We start from the raw sequence: 16,098 nt of genomic DNA, 5'->3' as shown, positions 1-16,098 counted from the left end.
AAAATTTCCTTAAAATTACCAATTAAGTGGCAGCAACCCAACAATGGTTTGTTTGATTCATCTGAGAATTTCAGGGCTGATAGATCTTGACCTAATGAACAATTTTACCCCATGTCAGAGTTGCTCTAAATGCTTTCGATTTTTAGATATAAGCCAAAAACTGCATTTGACCCCTATGTTCTATTTTAAGTAACGGCGGCCATGTTTTTTGACAGATCAAAAATCGAAGCGCATATTTTGTGCAAGATATACTAAGGAACAATCATGTTAAGTTTCATTCAAATCAATTCAGTAGTTTCAGAGGAGAAGATGTTTGAAAAATTGTTAACGACGACGACGGACGCCAAGTGATGAGAAAAGCTCACATGGCCTTTTAGGCCAGGTGAGCTAATAAAATGTACACTCCGGTTTTGTACATTCTACAAAAATAAGAAAATAGGAGTGTTTAACATACTGTGTATTTATAATTTCTATTGTTTATATGTTAATTTTAATTGATTTCTAAAGTATAGGTTACTTATAAACCACTAATTTAAATGTTCAACATGTTCAAATTTTCTATTCTGCAGACTTTTTATAGCAAAACCATGAAATCAAATAAATCAAGGAAATAAGCATCTTATATCTTACTCATGTTGATTAGCCTTTATTTTTTGTTTTATGTTTTTATGGGGAGGGGTTCTCACTCTACCAAAAGAAAAGCTTTTTTTTTATTTTTTGTGCAATAATTTTCATTGTCAAGATATTCTTCTGATTTAATGTTTATTCCCAAAGACAAGATAACACAAAATTAAGTTTTATATAAATATCAGGCATGCATGAATAATCCTAAATTAGGCACTGTTGAATGTTTTTGAAGTCATAGGGGTACCAAAACTAACCACATGATCTGAACATGAAATTATTTTTAGGAAAAATACTCCTTTTAAAGGGAGATAATTCTTACATCTGTGTCATCTTTTGTCACATGTTGATATATTACTATGCCAACCAAGAAGGCAATAACAAACACAGCAATGGCCAGCAGACATGCCAATCTGTTGTAGCGCTGAGACCATAATACATCTGGTTTACGTTTTACTGTATCTAAAAATAGAAATCATAAATTTGTGAAGTAATAAGAATATACGAGACGAGCATAAGTCAAAAGTTAACAGAAAATATTAAAAGTCATGAACCTAACTTTTTTTAATGGCAATGGCTATTTTACCAGCACTGGCAAAAAAACCAAATTCAGTGTAGTGTTATACAACAAAGCTATTTTGCCAGCTAAAAATCAGATATTAGAATAAGAGCTGGCAAAATAGCCACTTTCCTTTTTAATTCTTATTCTTTCTTCTCCTAAAATATAAGATAAGAGGGTCATCATTTTTTTAAGAATGACACAATATGCAACTCTCCTGCCAGTGCTCACTTTAGTCCTCTAAAAATCCAACAGAATATTTTGTAAAAGTATTTGAATGAAAAATCTTCACTCGTTTGTTAGATTTTGTATGTCCAAAACAAAATTAGCTAAATTTGTCAGCTCTGTAGGGTCTACAAAATGGACCAGTCAATAACTTTTTTCCAAATATATGTTAATTGACTCAAAGTCAGTAATAGTTACCCCCCTATACATCCCTATGTAGGATGTCTATGTGCATAAATTCCTTCTTAATTCAAAATACAGTACTGTACACCAAAAAGTGTCAAAATATGGTACAAAATAGAATATATGTGATTTTTAGCTATTCCTTAAATTTACATGGAGATGTCAGATGGTTTCCCTAAATAATAACATTTAATATACATAGACAGATGACCCATGACTGAAAATTATTATTGCTTTACATTAATAGTAGATAACTGTAGACAAATGGCATCATTTTGTTATTTGGTGATCAGTGAACAGGTATTTATCATCAAATCACCCATTTATAAGGTCAAAGCTTATAAAATATAATATCTCCATTCTTGTGAAACTGACAGAAAACAACACAGAATCACACATTTAAAACCTGTAATACTTCTTCTGCACTTGCATGTACATTTTCATAGCATCATTTGTGAAAAATTTGATGCCATGAAAATTGGTGACGTTATCCAATCAAAATTGATGTTACAAACAATGTTATATTAGAATATTCAATAATTGGTGACATTATCCAATCAAAATTAATGTTACAAACAATGTTGTATTAGAATATTCAATAATTGGTGACATTATCCAATCAAAATGAATGTTGCATTTGAAACATCACAAAGTTCCCTGTCTGCTTACCACCTTCTGCTGATCCTTCACTAGATGACACACTTTCATCAAGGGACCTATATTTGTATCCCTCCGAAATTGTACGATTTCTTAGTTTCTCCTCTACATTACTTTTGGCAAGTTCGTCTTCGTTAACTAAATAGGTTGCCTCCCCTTTTCCATTACTGGTCATGTTAATTTTCTATCTGTCAAGTCATTCCCATGGCTACCAACAATAAAAATATTCAGTTCAACAAAACTATTTATGATTTTTACCCAGACGGCCCAACGGCCCAGGTTGGGTTCTAGGCATCAGATGCTTTAGTTTACCGACCATACAGGACTAAAATGGTACTTAAGGTTGTTTTAAAACATCCCTCATCATCTTTTTACATTTCTTTCAGGACCTTTTTGTGGAGTTATAAATAGGTCTCATTTTAATTCTAACAGATCTGAATTGTTTCCCTTTAATACAGAATAATTATCAAGTATTTCTTGCTATAGTGTAGGAGACCTTTGCAAATTTTGTACAAAAATATCCACAGATATAGTGGACTCAAATTTCTATGCAGAAATACAATGCACTTAAATAAGAAGCCATCCCTAATATTTTTACAAATTGATTGATTTTATCTTATGGTAGCTAATATATATAGTAACATTTGTTAACAGATTCAAAATTTAAAGACATAGTTTAATAATAAGGGGAGATGACTCAAGATAATGTAAGTCCTTACACCATATTTTAAAAGAATTGAGGTACTATATTACAATTCCTCTTGCTTTCATGAGTATTTGTATAAATACAGTACAATTGGGCATTGATTATAACAGGCTGTTAGTTTTCTCTTTTTATAATTTTTAATTGTTTTGTTATTTCTGAGATTTGTTTACTATGTTATTGGACTTTGATGGAGTGGAAGTTGTCCTATTGGCCATAATACCACATCATCTTATTTTTATATTCAATTAAAAGCCGTAAACAAACAAACATGTCTATATGTAAAGTATAGGTATAAAGTATAGGTATAAAATTATTTATATTACATATATGTATAACATGATGATAAAAATCTTTACAACAGGATTCAGACCTTAAGGCAAAACATGTAATAAAAAGTGAATATTTTCCACATCTCTGATGTTGTTACCTGATTTAATTTTATGATACAGGAAATTATTAGATTATTTCCTAACTTTTAAAGGTTTTTTTTTTTTGGTAACTTCGGAGTTCAGACCCACCTTCACCACTAGTGTATAAATCTATTTTTGATTCTTCAGTTGTTAAATTGTTCAAAGATTATATTTTATGATACAAAAAATTCAAATACAATTTTTCAAGAGAAATGTATTATTAATCTTTTTAAGTGAACCTAGGCCCGTATCAAATAATTAAACCTAAAAAATCTGCCGTAGTTATAAAACCAGTATCGTTAAAAGTTGTTATATATCTCTCAGTACTTTTTCCTTTCTTTTGAGTTATCTTGCCATCCTGCATGTAATTTATAATGATTGATTTTTATACCACTCTTAAAATCCCCCTCCAAATACTTGAGGATACAAAAAATTTGACTTTGAAAAAATTGAATATCATAAATGACTTACATTGTTAAATAATTAAAGTTATAAATATTACCACATTAAAAACTAGATGTGTCAAAGCAACATGAATGGCCCCATCCAAAAAAGTTGAAAAATCCGCAATTTCAATATGAAGACATGCGGACACAAACATGATGGTAGTCTCACATATATATCCAAAATCAGCTCAAAATCTGGAGGTGTATAGAAAAACAATCTGTATAACTGTGATTTTCAGTAATTTATCAAAGTCCAAAGCCCGTAATTTCAGCCAAAAATTAGCAGAGCGGAATGAAACTTAAACTTAACCTGACGTAACTCATCATGGTTAACTAAAGTATCCAAAAATCAGCCCAATATATGAACGCGTTTAGTAGAAAACTAGAGGCTCTAAAGAGTCTGTGTCGCTCACCTTGGCTTATGTGAATATTAAACAAAGGAAGCAGACGGATTCATGACAAAATTGTGTTTGGTGATGGTGATGTGTTTGTACATCTTATTTTACTGAACATTCTTGCTGCTTACAATTATCTCTATCTATAATGAACTTGGCCCAGCAGTTTCAGTTGAAAATGTTATTTAAAAATTAACAATTTTATAAAAATTGTTAAAAATTGATTATAAAGGACAATAACTCCTTAGGGGGTCAATCGACCATTTTGGTCAAGTTGACTTATTTTTAGGTCTTAAATTGCTGTACATTATTGCTGTTTACAGTTTTTCTCTATCTATAATAATATACAAGATAATATCAAACTAGAGGCTCTAAAGAGCCTGTGTTGCTCACCGTGGTCTATGTGAATATTAAACAAAGGACTCAGATGGATTCATGACAACTTTGTGTTTTGGTGATGGTAATGTGTTTGTTCATTTTACTTTACTGTACATTCTTGCTGCTAACAATTATCTCTATATATAATGAACTTGGCCCAGTAGTTTTAGTGGAAAATGTTGGTAAAAATTTACAAATTTTATGAAAATTGTTAAAAGTTTGACTATTAAATATTAAACAAAGGACACAGATGGATTCATGACAACTTTGTGTTTTGGTGAAGGTAATGTGTTTGTTCATCTCACTTTACTGTACATTTTTGCTGCTTACAATTATCTCTATCTATAACAGTAGTTTCTGTGGAAAATGTTAGTGAAAATCTACAAATTTTGTGAAAATTGTTAAATTCAGGGGCAGCAACCTAACAACAGAATGTTCGATCCGTCTGAAAGTTTCTCAGCAGATAGATCTTCACCTGATAAACAATTTTTGTAAACCAGATTTGCTCTAAATGCTTTGGTTTTTGAGTTATAAGCCAAAAACTGCATTTTACACCTTTGTTCTATTTTTGTCGTGGCGGCCATCTTGGTTGGATTGCCTGGTCATCGGACACATTTTTCAAACTACATTCCCCAAAGATGATTGTGGCCAAGTTTAGTTTATTTTGGACCAGTAGTTTCAGAGGAGAAGATTTTTGTAAAAGATTAAAAAGATTTACGGAAAATGGTTAAAAATTGACTATAAAGGGCAATAACTCCTAAAGGGGTCAAGTGACCATTTTGGTGATGTTGACTTATTTGTAAATCTTACTTTGCTGAACATTATTGCTGTTTACAGTTTATCTCTATCTTTTATGATATTCAAGATAATAACCAAAAACAGCAAAATTTCCTGAAAATTACCAAATCAGGGGCAGCAACCCAACAATGCGTTGTCCGAAACATCTGAAAATTTCAGGGCAGATAGATCTTGACCTGATGAACAATTTTACTACTTATCAATTTGCTCTAATGCTTTGGTTTTGAGTAATAAGCCAAAAACTGCATTTTACTCCTATGTTCTATTTTTAGCCATGGCGGCAATCTTGTTTGGTTGGCCGAGACACCAGCACACAATTTTTAAACTAGATACCCAAATAATGATTGTGGCCATGTTTGGTTTAATTTAGCCCAGTAGTTTCAGAGAAGAAGATTTTTGTAAAAGCTAACGAAGGATGACGACGAAAGACAGACGCCAAGTGATGAGAAAAGCTTTGGGCCAGGTGAGCTAAAAACGGCAAAATTTCCTAAAAATTATCAATTTAGAGGCAGCAACCTAACAACGAGTTGTCTGATATATCTAAAAATTTCAGGGCAGATAGATCTTGACCTGATAAACAATTTTAAACCATGTCAGATTTGCTCTAAATGCTTTGGTTTTTGAATTATAAGCCAAAAACTGCATTTTACCCTTATGTTTTATTTTTAGCCATGGCGGCAATCTTGTTTGGTTGGCCGAGACACCGGCACACAATTTTTAAACTAGATACCCAAATAATGATTTTGGCTATGTTTAGTTAAATTTAGCCCAGTAGTTTCAGAGGAGAAGATTTTTGTAAAAGCTAACGAAGGACGACGACGAAAGACAGACGCCAAGTGATGAGAAAAGATTTTTGTAAAAGTCAAATGGTAAAAATTTCCTATAAAGGGCAATAACTCCTAAAGGGGTCAACTGACCATTTTGGTCCTGTTGACTTAATTGTAAATCTTACTTTGCTGGGTGTATAACTGTGATTTTCAACAATTTCTCAAAGTCGAAAGGCCATAATTTCGTTGAAAATTAGTGGAACAAAACAAAACTTAAACTTGATCTGTAACTCATCATTGTTAACTCACATACCAAAAATCAGCCCAATATCTGAAGGTGAATAGAAAAAAAATCTGTATAATGGTTTGTTGCGGAATGGCGGAATGATGGAATTATGGAATTTTCGGAATTGGACAAGGGTTAAACTATATGGCACCGACAACATTGTTGCGGGGCCATAAAAAATCTTTTAACAATTACAGTGGCGGATCCAGAAACTTTTATAAGGGACTGCCTGCATAAAAGGGGGCCCACTTCAGTCATGCTTCAGTGGTTCCATATATAATCCAACCAAATTTTCCCACATAAAAGTCCTTTGATAACCCATCTAAATCCACCTCTCCATTAACATATTGATCTTGTGTTGAATTATGATTTTAACAACCCTCAGTCCCTCACCCCCTTCCAAATACTTTCACTTTAAAATACAACAATTAAAATGATTAATTATTGAATATTAAAAATGACTTACACTGTACAAATGTATGTAGTGACGACAGCTGTTTAGAACAAGGATATTACAATTCTACAGTTCCTAGAATTACCTGATGATAACATCTATACCTATATCAAATATGTAATTAATGACAAATAATTGTACAAGGACAACACAAAAATTTACAAATCTATTGTAAAATTAAACTTTAAAAAGTAGAAGTTCCCCTTTTAAATTTCTATTTCATAAATGATAAAAAAAAAAAAAAAAACATTAAAAAAAACCATTTAGCAGCATTAAAGGCAAATGTTTGAATAAGATTTGAATTTTTTTATATCTTTAATGAAAAATAAATCTATACAATTGTCAGACACACATTATTATATCAATAGGGTAAAGAAAACTTAAAAGAAATAGGTAATTCTCTTCCTAAGGTTAAAGGTGTGAGTTATTTGGGGGGTTTTTAAGTTTTTTTTACAAATTAATTCATAATAATTCTTTTTTAGTAAGTTAAAAATAAAATTCAAAATAGCAAATGAGTATAAGAATTTGGGCAAATTTGGTTCTTATTCCGACCTTCATCCAACCTCTAAAATCATAAACGTGGAAGATATAATTCATGATCGAATGTAATATTGCTTTCATCATGGGTTCTGCATTATGTTATCTATAGTAATTGCCTATATTTAGGAATTATTGTTTCAAAATGTCAGACATGTACATGTATTGACAATTACAATCCCATCCAAACTAGGCCAATTACAATATAGTTTTACAATGATACTGAGAAAATAATTTATAAAATTGTTATTACAGGATTCATAATATTAATAGCAAACATATGTTCAACATGTTAAAAGGTTACAAATTAATAATTTTAATATTGTGGTTTAAACAATATTCGTGGGATATCAATATTGGAAGAGTAGTTGTGGGTTCAAGTGAACCATGAATTCAAATGCTCAACAAAGTATAATATATTGGTATAGGTTTGTTTTCAGACCATGAAATAAAATATCCACAAAATTATAAGTTTTTCTTACTCAACAAAGTTTGGTGCCTCTGCAAATAAATGAATCCATATAAGTATAAGGCATACTGAAAAAACTAAATTTCATGTGCAAGCATATTTTTGTACATTTTCATACTCTCTAAGTGGGAATGGGGAACCTCAGTTACCATGACGATGGTAAATCTTATCATGGGAACAGGGGTCGAAATTGGCGCTGGTCAGGTGGTCAGAGACCAGTAGAATTTGCGTCAGACCAGTAGAATTTATCAGCTGGTGGGTCTTCGGACCAGTAGAAATTTGTTGATAAAAATCATTGATTGCATTGCAATCTTGTTTTGTTTACAAAAACAATCCCTGCAAAATCAATTACACGGTACTGGGGGTACTAAGTAAAACAATTTCTCGCATGATCGTCCTTCACAACACAAAATGTGAAAAAATTTCGAAGGAGTTAAACCCGGGACAAAAAAATATATGACAATCAAAAGGAAGGTCGGAAATTGACAAAAGGAAACGTAAATATCAAAAATCCTTGCTGATGGTTAAATTATATAGTCGATCACAATGTAATGAATTGTATAGCATGTGAACAATTTGCAGTGACAAACCTAGATGTTTGAAATGCATTTTTGTAACAGTTCTTAAAATTTTAACTTAGATTCTGTTCTTGCTCATGAACGGTCAGAACAGCCCAAAAATATACAGGAACATATGTAAAATGAAGCATGAAAATAAAAGTAAACAAATGTCATTTTTACAGGACCAGTAGATTTTCAGTTCACTGGTCCGGCTGGTCAGGACACAAAAAAAGCTAAAATTCTACCCCTGCAATTGAAATTACGTAAAGAGAATTTTTTTTCTCTTGGTTTGATGCTAAAACATACAATGTGGCAAAAACACCTATGGTATCAAAAATACAGACTTTTGAGGTCTTTTAAAATACATTTTAAGTTTCAATTCAAATTGACCGTAACATGATGGTATATTAGGTCATGTTAAACCAAAATTTTAATCTGACACAATAGGGGAACAAAGATCTCATTACATTTACCCCCTTTTCCTATTTTTGGAAGAAAATGGGGATTTTAATTTGTGGATAAATTTTTTAGCTGAATGTGGAAAAATAATATTTTCCTGGATAAAGTGATTATGCAAAATGCAAATATCTACATGATCTACATGCAAACTAATAAGACATTTGTACTTCTTTGAACATTTAAATTCATATTTAATTTTTACCATCGAAATTGGTATACCACACATAGTATCAATGAATCTACAGTTCGCTTTAACAGTTATAAATGGAGTGAAGTAATGTGGCATCATTTCAGTGGTGAAACTAAATTGGGTATTTTTCTACATATATATTTATAGCAATATAAAATAATAACTTCAAATGTCAAAATTAATATCTAAACTTATCTTCTTTCTCCTAAAAATTTTGTAAATATAAAAACATTCATAATATTTCATTTGTGTAACCATAATTAAATGTTTTTCCTTATGACACGTCTAAAAAAATTCTTAGTTCATCTTTGAACTTTTTATTAAACTTTAAAAAGTTTCAAAACATTTCAAAAATTTAAAAACAACAATATTACAAAAGCAACTTTATAAATCTTTAAGTAACACATTACCAAAATTGATTAAATCCCAAACATGGTGCACTCTCCACAAAAAGTTGACAATATATATTTTAACCTCAAACAAAAGTTGAATGGTGTGTATTTAAATTTGTGTTCACTCATCCATGCAATATTTACCAAATAGGTAAATAGTCATACATGTGTAAATGTGTTTCTATTGCCAATTAGAGGTAAAATAAGGGTTATAAATTTCTGAACCATGAAATAATTCATTGATGCAAAAAAAATTAGTTTAACCTTGAGTAAATTGTTATTAAACAAGTATGTCATGTGACCCGTATTTATGTATACAATTTATAAATATCACACTTAATTAAAATGAAGCTATTTTTGAAATTGAAAAATAAGTTTCCTCTGAAAATTAATTATTTATTCATTTCAAACATACATATTTACCCTTTATTATATGCATCAGCAAATAGTAGAGTAATTTAAACTTTCTAAAAAAGCATTCGTTTCATTTTGTTGTGACTTTAAGAAAGTGTTGGTGAAAGGGTGGAAAGGAATTTCGGTGTTATTTTCACTCATTCACAAGTTCAGCGAATTGTGTTTTTTCTAAACTATATATTCTTGATTCCAAATCTTTATTTTTATTTTTGTGTTTTAATGCCACATTAAAGCACTGCTTTTGGGCTATTTGGTGGCGGCCAAATTTTATTGATGGATTAAGGCGGAGTGCCGAAGAAAACCATGATCTTTGATAGGAAATCTGACAATCCTAGTAAATTAAGATTGGAGTCAAGTGCACCCGCACCAGCGTTTGACCTTAGTGTTGACTGGCTAGTGATTACATTAGTAACTACTTAGACCGGACTCGGCCACCAAGGCCCCCTACAAACTTTGAAGATAAATAAATATTCTTCATAAGCAGAAGGAAAAAGATTTTTTTTAATTAAATTTAATGTTCAGTCTTTAATATAGTTAGTTTAAGTTAAATCGACAAAAGATGAATAATATGATGCTTGACTGGTACAATTTTTTTCATTGTATGACAAAAAAAACCCAACCATAACACCCCTCAAAGTTAAAAGGTCATTACATCAGGACTTTTATCAACAGTAGTTTATATATGTAGTACAACTTTTTACAACAGTTTACAGTCAGCACCAAAAAAATTTCCTAGTTTTAGTCTGTAATCCAATATTAAGAATTTTTTCTTATGTTTTGTCAAAACTTACTAGATTGAAATTTGTTTATACTAGTCTGAGGTTTCGGAATAGTGGCTTAGAACAGTGCACTGAGTTTATCTATTACAGAATAGAAATATATACAAAGCCTTAAATTTCATAAAATATTAAAGGATTGTATAAATGGTAAAATATAAAAGAAACTAGGTCAACTATCAAGCAATAAATCCAAAAACTGTATAATTTCATTTGGTAAAAGGGAGACAACTACAGTCCATTGTTACTACGCAGACTCATTTGGAAAAAAAATGAGGATAAATAAAGAGATTTTTAGGTAATCCATGTGCGCATGGCTTTGTCTTAGTGGGGTTAGTTGGTTCATAGTGAAATATCAGTGAAAATGAAATTAACCTTTAGTATGGCTATAAACCTAATCTAGTTGGGCCTAAGTTTTCATCAGTAACATTCTCAACAACTTTGAAAAATTCAAAATTATTCCAGATTAAAAAATTTCATTGTTATAAGTCCAAATGAAGGTGTATGTTGTCAGTAAAAATATAATCAAAAATTTACAATCATTTATCAGTTTGTGGTAGAACTGAATCGTTTTCAATTTTTTCCAATCAAGGGGAGACAACCTTAGCAGATTAAATAAAAAAAATCTGAAAACTACTACTTTACTGATAATTCATTATTATTGCGTGCATTTGTTATTGGGATTTTTTTTTAAATGGACAAAAATGAAAAATAATAAATACTTCTTCAGAAAAATCTACATACAGATATACATGATATAAGACCTGTTGGTGACCTTCTGCTGTTGTTTTTTTATTTGGTCGGGTTGTTGTCTCTTTGACACATTCCCCATTTCCATTCTCAATTTTATATGAGAGTTCTTTTTGTGACCTCCCATTCAGATGCAGTATTCACATTTATACAACCTCACAATAATTTCTCTATTTACATTATTAAATTGTGTACATATATATATATATCAATCCATATAATTCTTTCTGCAGTCAAAATGCTATTTATTAAATTCATTTTTATTTATAATCAGCCACATGGTTCTACAGCCAAAATTTATCTGCAAATGAGCTCACAATTGTATACGTATGTCGCTTCGTGTTAGTTAAAACATATCTTTTTATAGTGGATTAGGAAACAAGTTATAACAACTTATATAAATCTCTTTCCACTTTGTGGATGCAAGTGCTGTCTTGGAGCGACATTAGCTTGCACTTTTCGAAAACCTAAAAGGGTGTCGTTAATGTGCAAAAGAGATCTGCTCTCTCTTAACACGGGTCAGCCATTTATTGTCCCCTTCTGATGCACTATCATCATTTATCGAGACCATACTTGCAAATGGTGTCAAGGAAGAGCCAAAAATTCAGTCCCTGTAATTTTCTCCCATTAACGGGGATCAAACCATGAACCTTTGAGTTAGTAGTCTGTTGGGCTAACCACTACACCATGGCTCTCTCTATTGTTCACTGTGTGTTATCTGTACAGCTGTATTAGTATAGTAGAAAGGTCAATTGAAGGATAACAGAAATGAACATGTGTTCAATGTTGCTAATGAAAAAAAAAGAATAGAGACTAAGAATGCTATTGGAAGACTGCAACACAAAATCAGTAACATACAAGTAATGCTGTGTTCACATGTAATACCAGTACAATGCATTTTGAGTAAAGCATCTACAAATCATTTAAGGGGCAAACAAACAAATTTCAGTCCAGCTTCAGCAAAAGAACAAAATATTTATAAACATGATGCAATACATTAAAATGTATTTATCTCTGTTTTTGAAGTCGTTCTGAAAAAAGTTGAAATATGAAAACTGACTTAAATAATGGTTAATCCTTGACCACTGGCAATATGCAGTACTCTATTAATTGTATTATGATCTTGCAAAAATGGCAAGGAAAATTACTACTGAAATTATAAATGCAAATATATGTTTATTACTTTATTAGGCACTAGCTGTTAAATTCATGTTCACCTATTTAACTCAAATTCTCATATATTATTATTTCACTTTTTCACTATCAAGGTCATTCAAGATACCCCGGTAACCCCACCCAAAAAAAAATAATGCATATATGTACTTTTATCTTACATGTGACTACAGCAGGGGATTGAACTTTGACCTACATGAATATTCACCATCTTCCTCCCACGACAGCTCACCATCCGTGTCAGAATCAGTGTTACGTAAATCTGAGTACCCCTGGTCTCTGGCAAGCTGACTGTTAAATGATCTGTTAAGTGGTCGTTCCTCCTTAGTTTTAGGAACACCTTTCTTTCGTGTTTTCATTTTCATCTTGTTTTTTTCTTACACATCTTTAACTGTTATAGATCTGCCACAAAACTTGTAACCATCTGAAAATACAAAGAGACATAAATTTATAAGATTAACCTTGTAATACAGTAGTGAATCCAGAAATTTTCATAAGGGGGAGGTAGTGGGCACTAACTGCAACTAGGGCTTAACTTGCTTTAACTGTTATAGATCTACCACCAAACTTGTAACCATCTGAAAACGTGAATATATAACTGATTAGTTTTGACCTTGCTATAGATATAGGAAGATGTGGTATGAGTGGCCAATGATACAACTCTTGATCCAAATAACAATTTATAAAAGTAAACCATTATAGGTCAATGTACGGCCTTCAATGTATACCTCACTGGATCATAGCTAAGTAAATTATATAATGACCTGTTTTTCTAACAGCAAAAAAGTGCAATGCATTTTTTACATAAAATAAACAAAGGACAATCACAAGACAATCTATAGTGGAAAAGAAATAAAATGGCGAATGGAAATGGGGAATGTGCCATAGAGACAACAACCCGAACAAAAACCAAAAAACTGCCAAAGTCCACCAATGGGTCAACACATCGTATTTCAAGGTGCAGTTTATGGAAGTTAAAATATGTATGACATAAAGTTTAGAGTTAAAAAAAACTATGTTCAATTTTAATAGAAATGTTTAATCAAATTGTAAATAATATAAAAGTACTAAAAATCATTGCATTTTACATGTCCAGTCCAAATACATTTTTTTTAAAACAACACATTTGTCCAACTTTTAATTTGGCTTGTGCTAATTAGAGAAATTTTCGGGTGTAAGACTTAGCGCAGATTTTTAAAATTGGCATTCTTTCATGTGCGCTGATTTCATTTTGTCATTTGCACCGATTTTATGTTTGCTCCTACTTGCATTTACAGCTTATCACAGGTGAGTAAATACTTGTTCATGTACTATACCTTGAAAGTATATTGGTAAAATTTAGTCATAAAAGTTGTTCACTTATTTTTAAGTTAAGAAAATCCAGGCCGTTACGTATGTTAAAATGGGAACTCTTGAAATGCCCACATCAGTGCGTAAACCAGATATAGAAAAGATTGACTTTGTTATAATTGATATTACAGCAAATAAAGAAGAGACTAAATCACAAAAAATACTCGGCAAGAACAGATTTATGATTTAAATGTATTCTGTTTTTATAGATTTTTAATTTGTCATTTTAGTATAAACAGAGTTCTTTTATCTTAGGTATTTGATTTGAAAGTATGTGAACATTGTGCGTTTAAATTGACTTATCCTGCTCAGGATCCTTCTTCAACCTCCCTGTGGTGAGCAGAGACAAGTCATGCACATGTTATGATTGACAATTCATATCATTTGTATAAATGGCTAACGGAAGAGCTAGGTCAATAAGGATAAATGCAAAATAGCATTTACCTGTAAAAAAATTGGCGCAAATGAAAAGACAAGAGTGCACACGCTGAAATGTCTCGCCTTCTGTACTAATCATTGATATTATGTTGATAGTCCTAAGTATACAGCTTTCTTACAACTGTCACATAACCTTAACATTAATTAAGATCACTAAACAAAGACCAATGAACCTTGAAAATGAGGTCAAGGTCAGATGAACCATGCTAGGCAGACATGTACAGCTAACAAGGCTTTTATACAACATATATAGTTGACCTATTACTTAAAGTTGAAGAAAAATAAAAACACAAAAACTTAACACTGTGCAATGAACCGTGAAAATGAGGTCACGGTCAAATAAAACCTGCGCGACTGACATAAAGATCATAAAATATTTCCATACACCAAATATAGTTGACCTATGGCATATATAGTATAAGATAAAAAGACCAAAACTCAAAAACTTAACTTTGACCACTCAACCATGAAAATGAGGTCAAGGTCACATGACATCTGCCCGCTAGACATGTACACCTTACAATCATTCAATACAACAAATATAGTAGACCTGTTGCATTTAGTATGAGAAAAACACACCAAAACACAAAAACTAATATAACTATAACCACTGAACCATGAAAATGAGATCAAGGTCAGATGACACCTGCCAGTTGGACATGTACACCTTACAGTCCTTACATACACCGAATATACTAGCCCTATTGCTTATAGTATCTGAGATATGGACTTGACCACCAAAACTTAACCTTGTTCACTGATCCATGAAATGAGGTCGAGGTCAAGTGAAAACTGTCTGACAGACATGAGGACCTTGCAAGGTACGCACATATCAAATATAGTTATCCTATTACTTATAATAAGAGAGAATTCAACATTACAAAAAATCTGAACTTTTTTTTCAAGTGGTCACTGAACCATGAAAATGAGGTCAAGGACATTGGACATGTGACTGACGGAAACTTCGTAACATGAGGCATCTATATACAAAGTATGAAGCATCCAGGTCTTCCACCTTCTAAAATATAAAGCTTTTAAGAAGTTAGCTAACGCCCCCGCCGTAGCTGCCACCCCCGGCTCACTATCCCTATGTCGAGCTTTCTGCAACAAAAGTTGCAGGCTCGACAAAAAATCGGCGCAAATGAAATGCAGATCAGCGCAAATGCAAAACACCGAAAATTTCATGTCTGATTAATCTTTTATCATATATATTTCCCTACAGCTATACTCAATTGGTAATTGCAATAAAAACAAGCCTTAATCAATCAGCCTGTCAATTCAAAGTTGACAAAAATCACAAAATTAACAAAAGAATATAATTCAGGATTAAAGAAAAGTTTTACTTGAATGTATAACAGTTATTATCAAATATTAATATGTACATCGTTTAATCATTGTAAATTATGAATATATGCACAGTATCTTTTACTAAGGCAAGAGGTATATACATAGTTCATGTAGTTGTAGTATATGTTTCTGCTGAGGCCAATGATGACTTTTCAATACTGTAATAGTTTATTTTTTATGAGGTAGACAAATTAATTACATGTTCAAAGTAAACCAAACCATTTTAACATGTTAAATATTTATTAAATATGAATAACAAAGTGGTTCATTTAATGACCATAAACACAGTTTTACATTTTTTTCATTGTAATCAGAATGTAATAAGAAAGTAATCAGGATTACAGGGTATTTTGAA

The 16,098-nt window shown here is 31.5% G+C and overlaps 1 protein-coding gene across 5 annotated transcripts in view; it reads right to left on the bottom strand.

The window, feature by feature from the left end:
- LOC134719101 (endothelin-converting enzyme homolog) overlaps positions 1-16,098 on the bottom strand; it is a 63,282-nt gene that overhangs the window by 25,440 nt on the left and 21,744 nt on the right. For 3 of the 5 annotated variants that reach the window (XM_063582046.1, XM_063582048.1, XM_063582049.1), the window contains exons 2-3: positions 12,805-13,032; positions 947-1,086 (exon numbers count right to left, since the gene is read on the bottom strand). In XM_063582046.1, coding sequence (XP_063438116.1) covers positions 947-1,086; positions 12,805-12,973 — 309 coding nt within the window. In that variant the 5' untranslated portion in view covers positions 12,974-13,032. Of the gene's footprint in view, positions 1-946; positions 1,087-2,260; positions 2,457-6,900; positions 6,984-9,513; positions 9,651-12,804; positions 13,033-16,098 lie in introns of those variants that run through there. The other 2 variants (XM_063582050.1, XM_063582051.1) reach the window with 2 other exon arrangements.

The sequence above is a fragment of the Mytilus trossulus genome, chromosome 5, assembly GCF_036588685.1.
Source record: "Mytilus trossulus isolate FHL-02 chromosome 5, PNRI_Mtr1.1.1.hap1, whole genome shotgun sequence".
In the NCBI taxonomy this organism is placed as follows: Eukaryota; Metazoa; Mollusca; class Bivalvia; order Mytilida; family Mytilidae; genus Mytilus; species Mytilus trossulus.
Note: the sequence above shows the minus strand (reverse complement) of the source record. Positions and strands in the feature narration are given on the sequence as shown.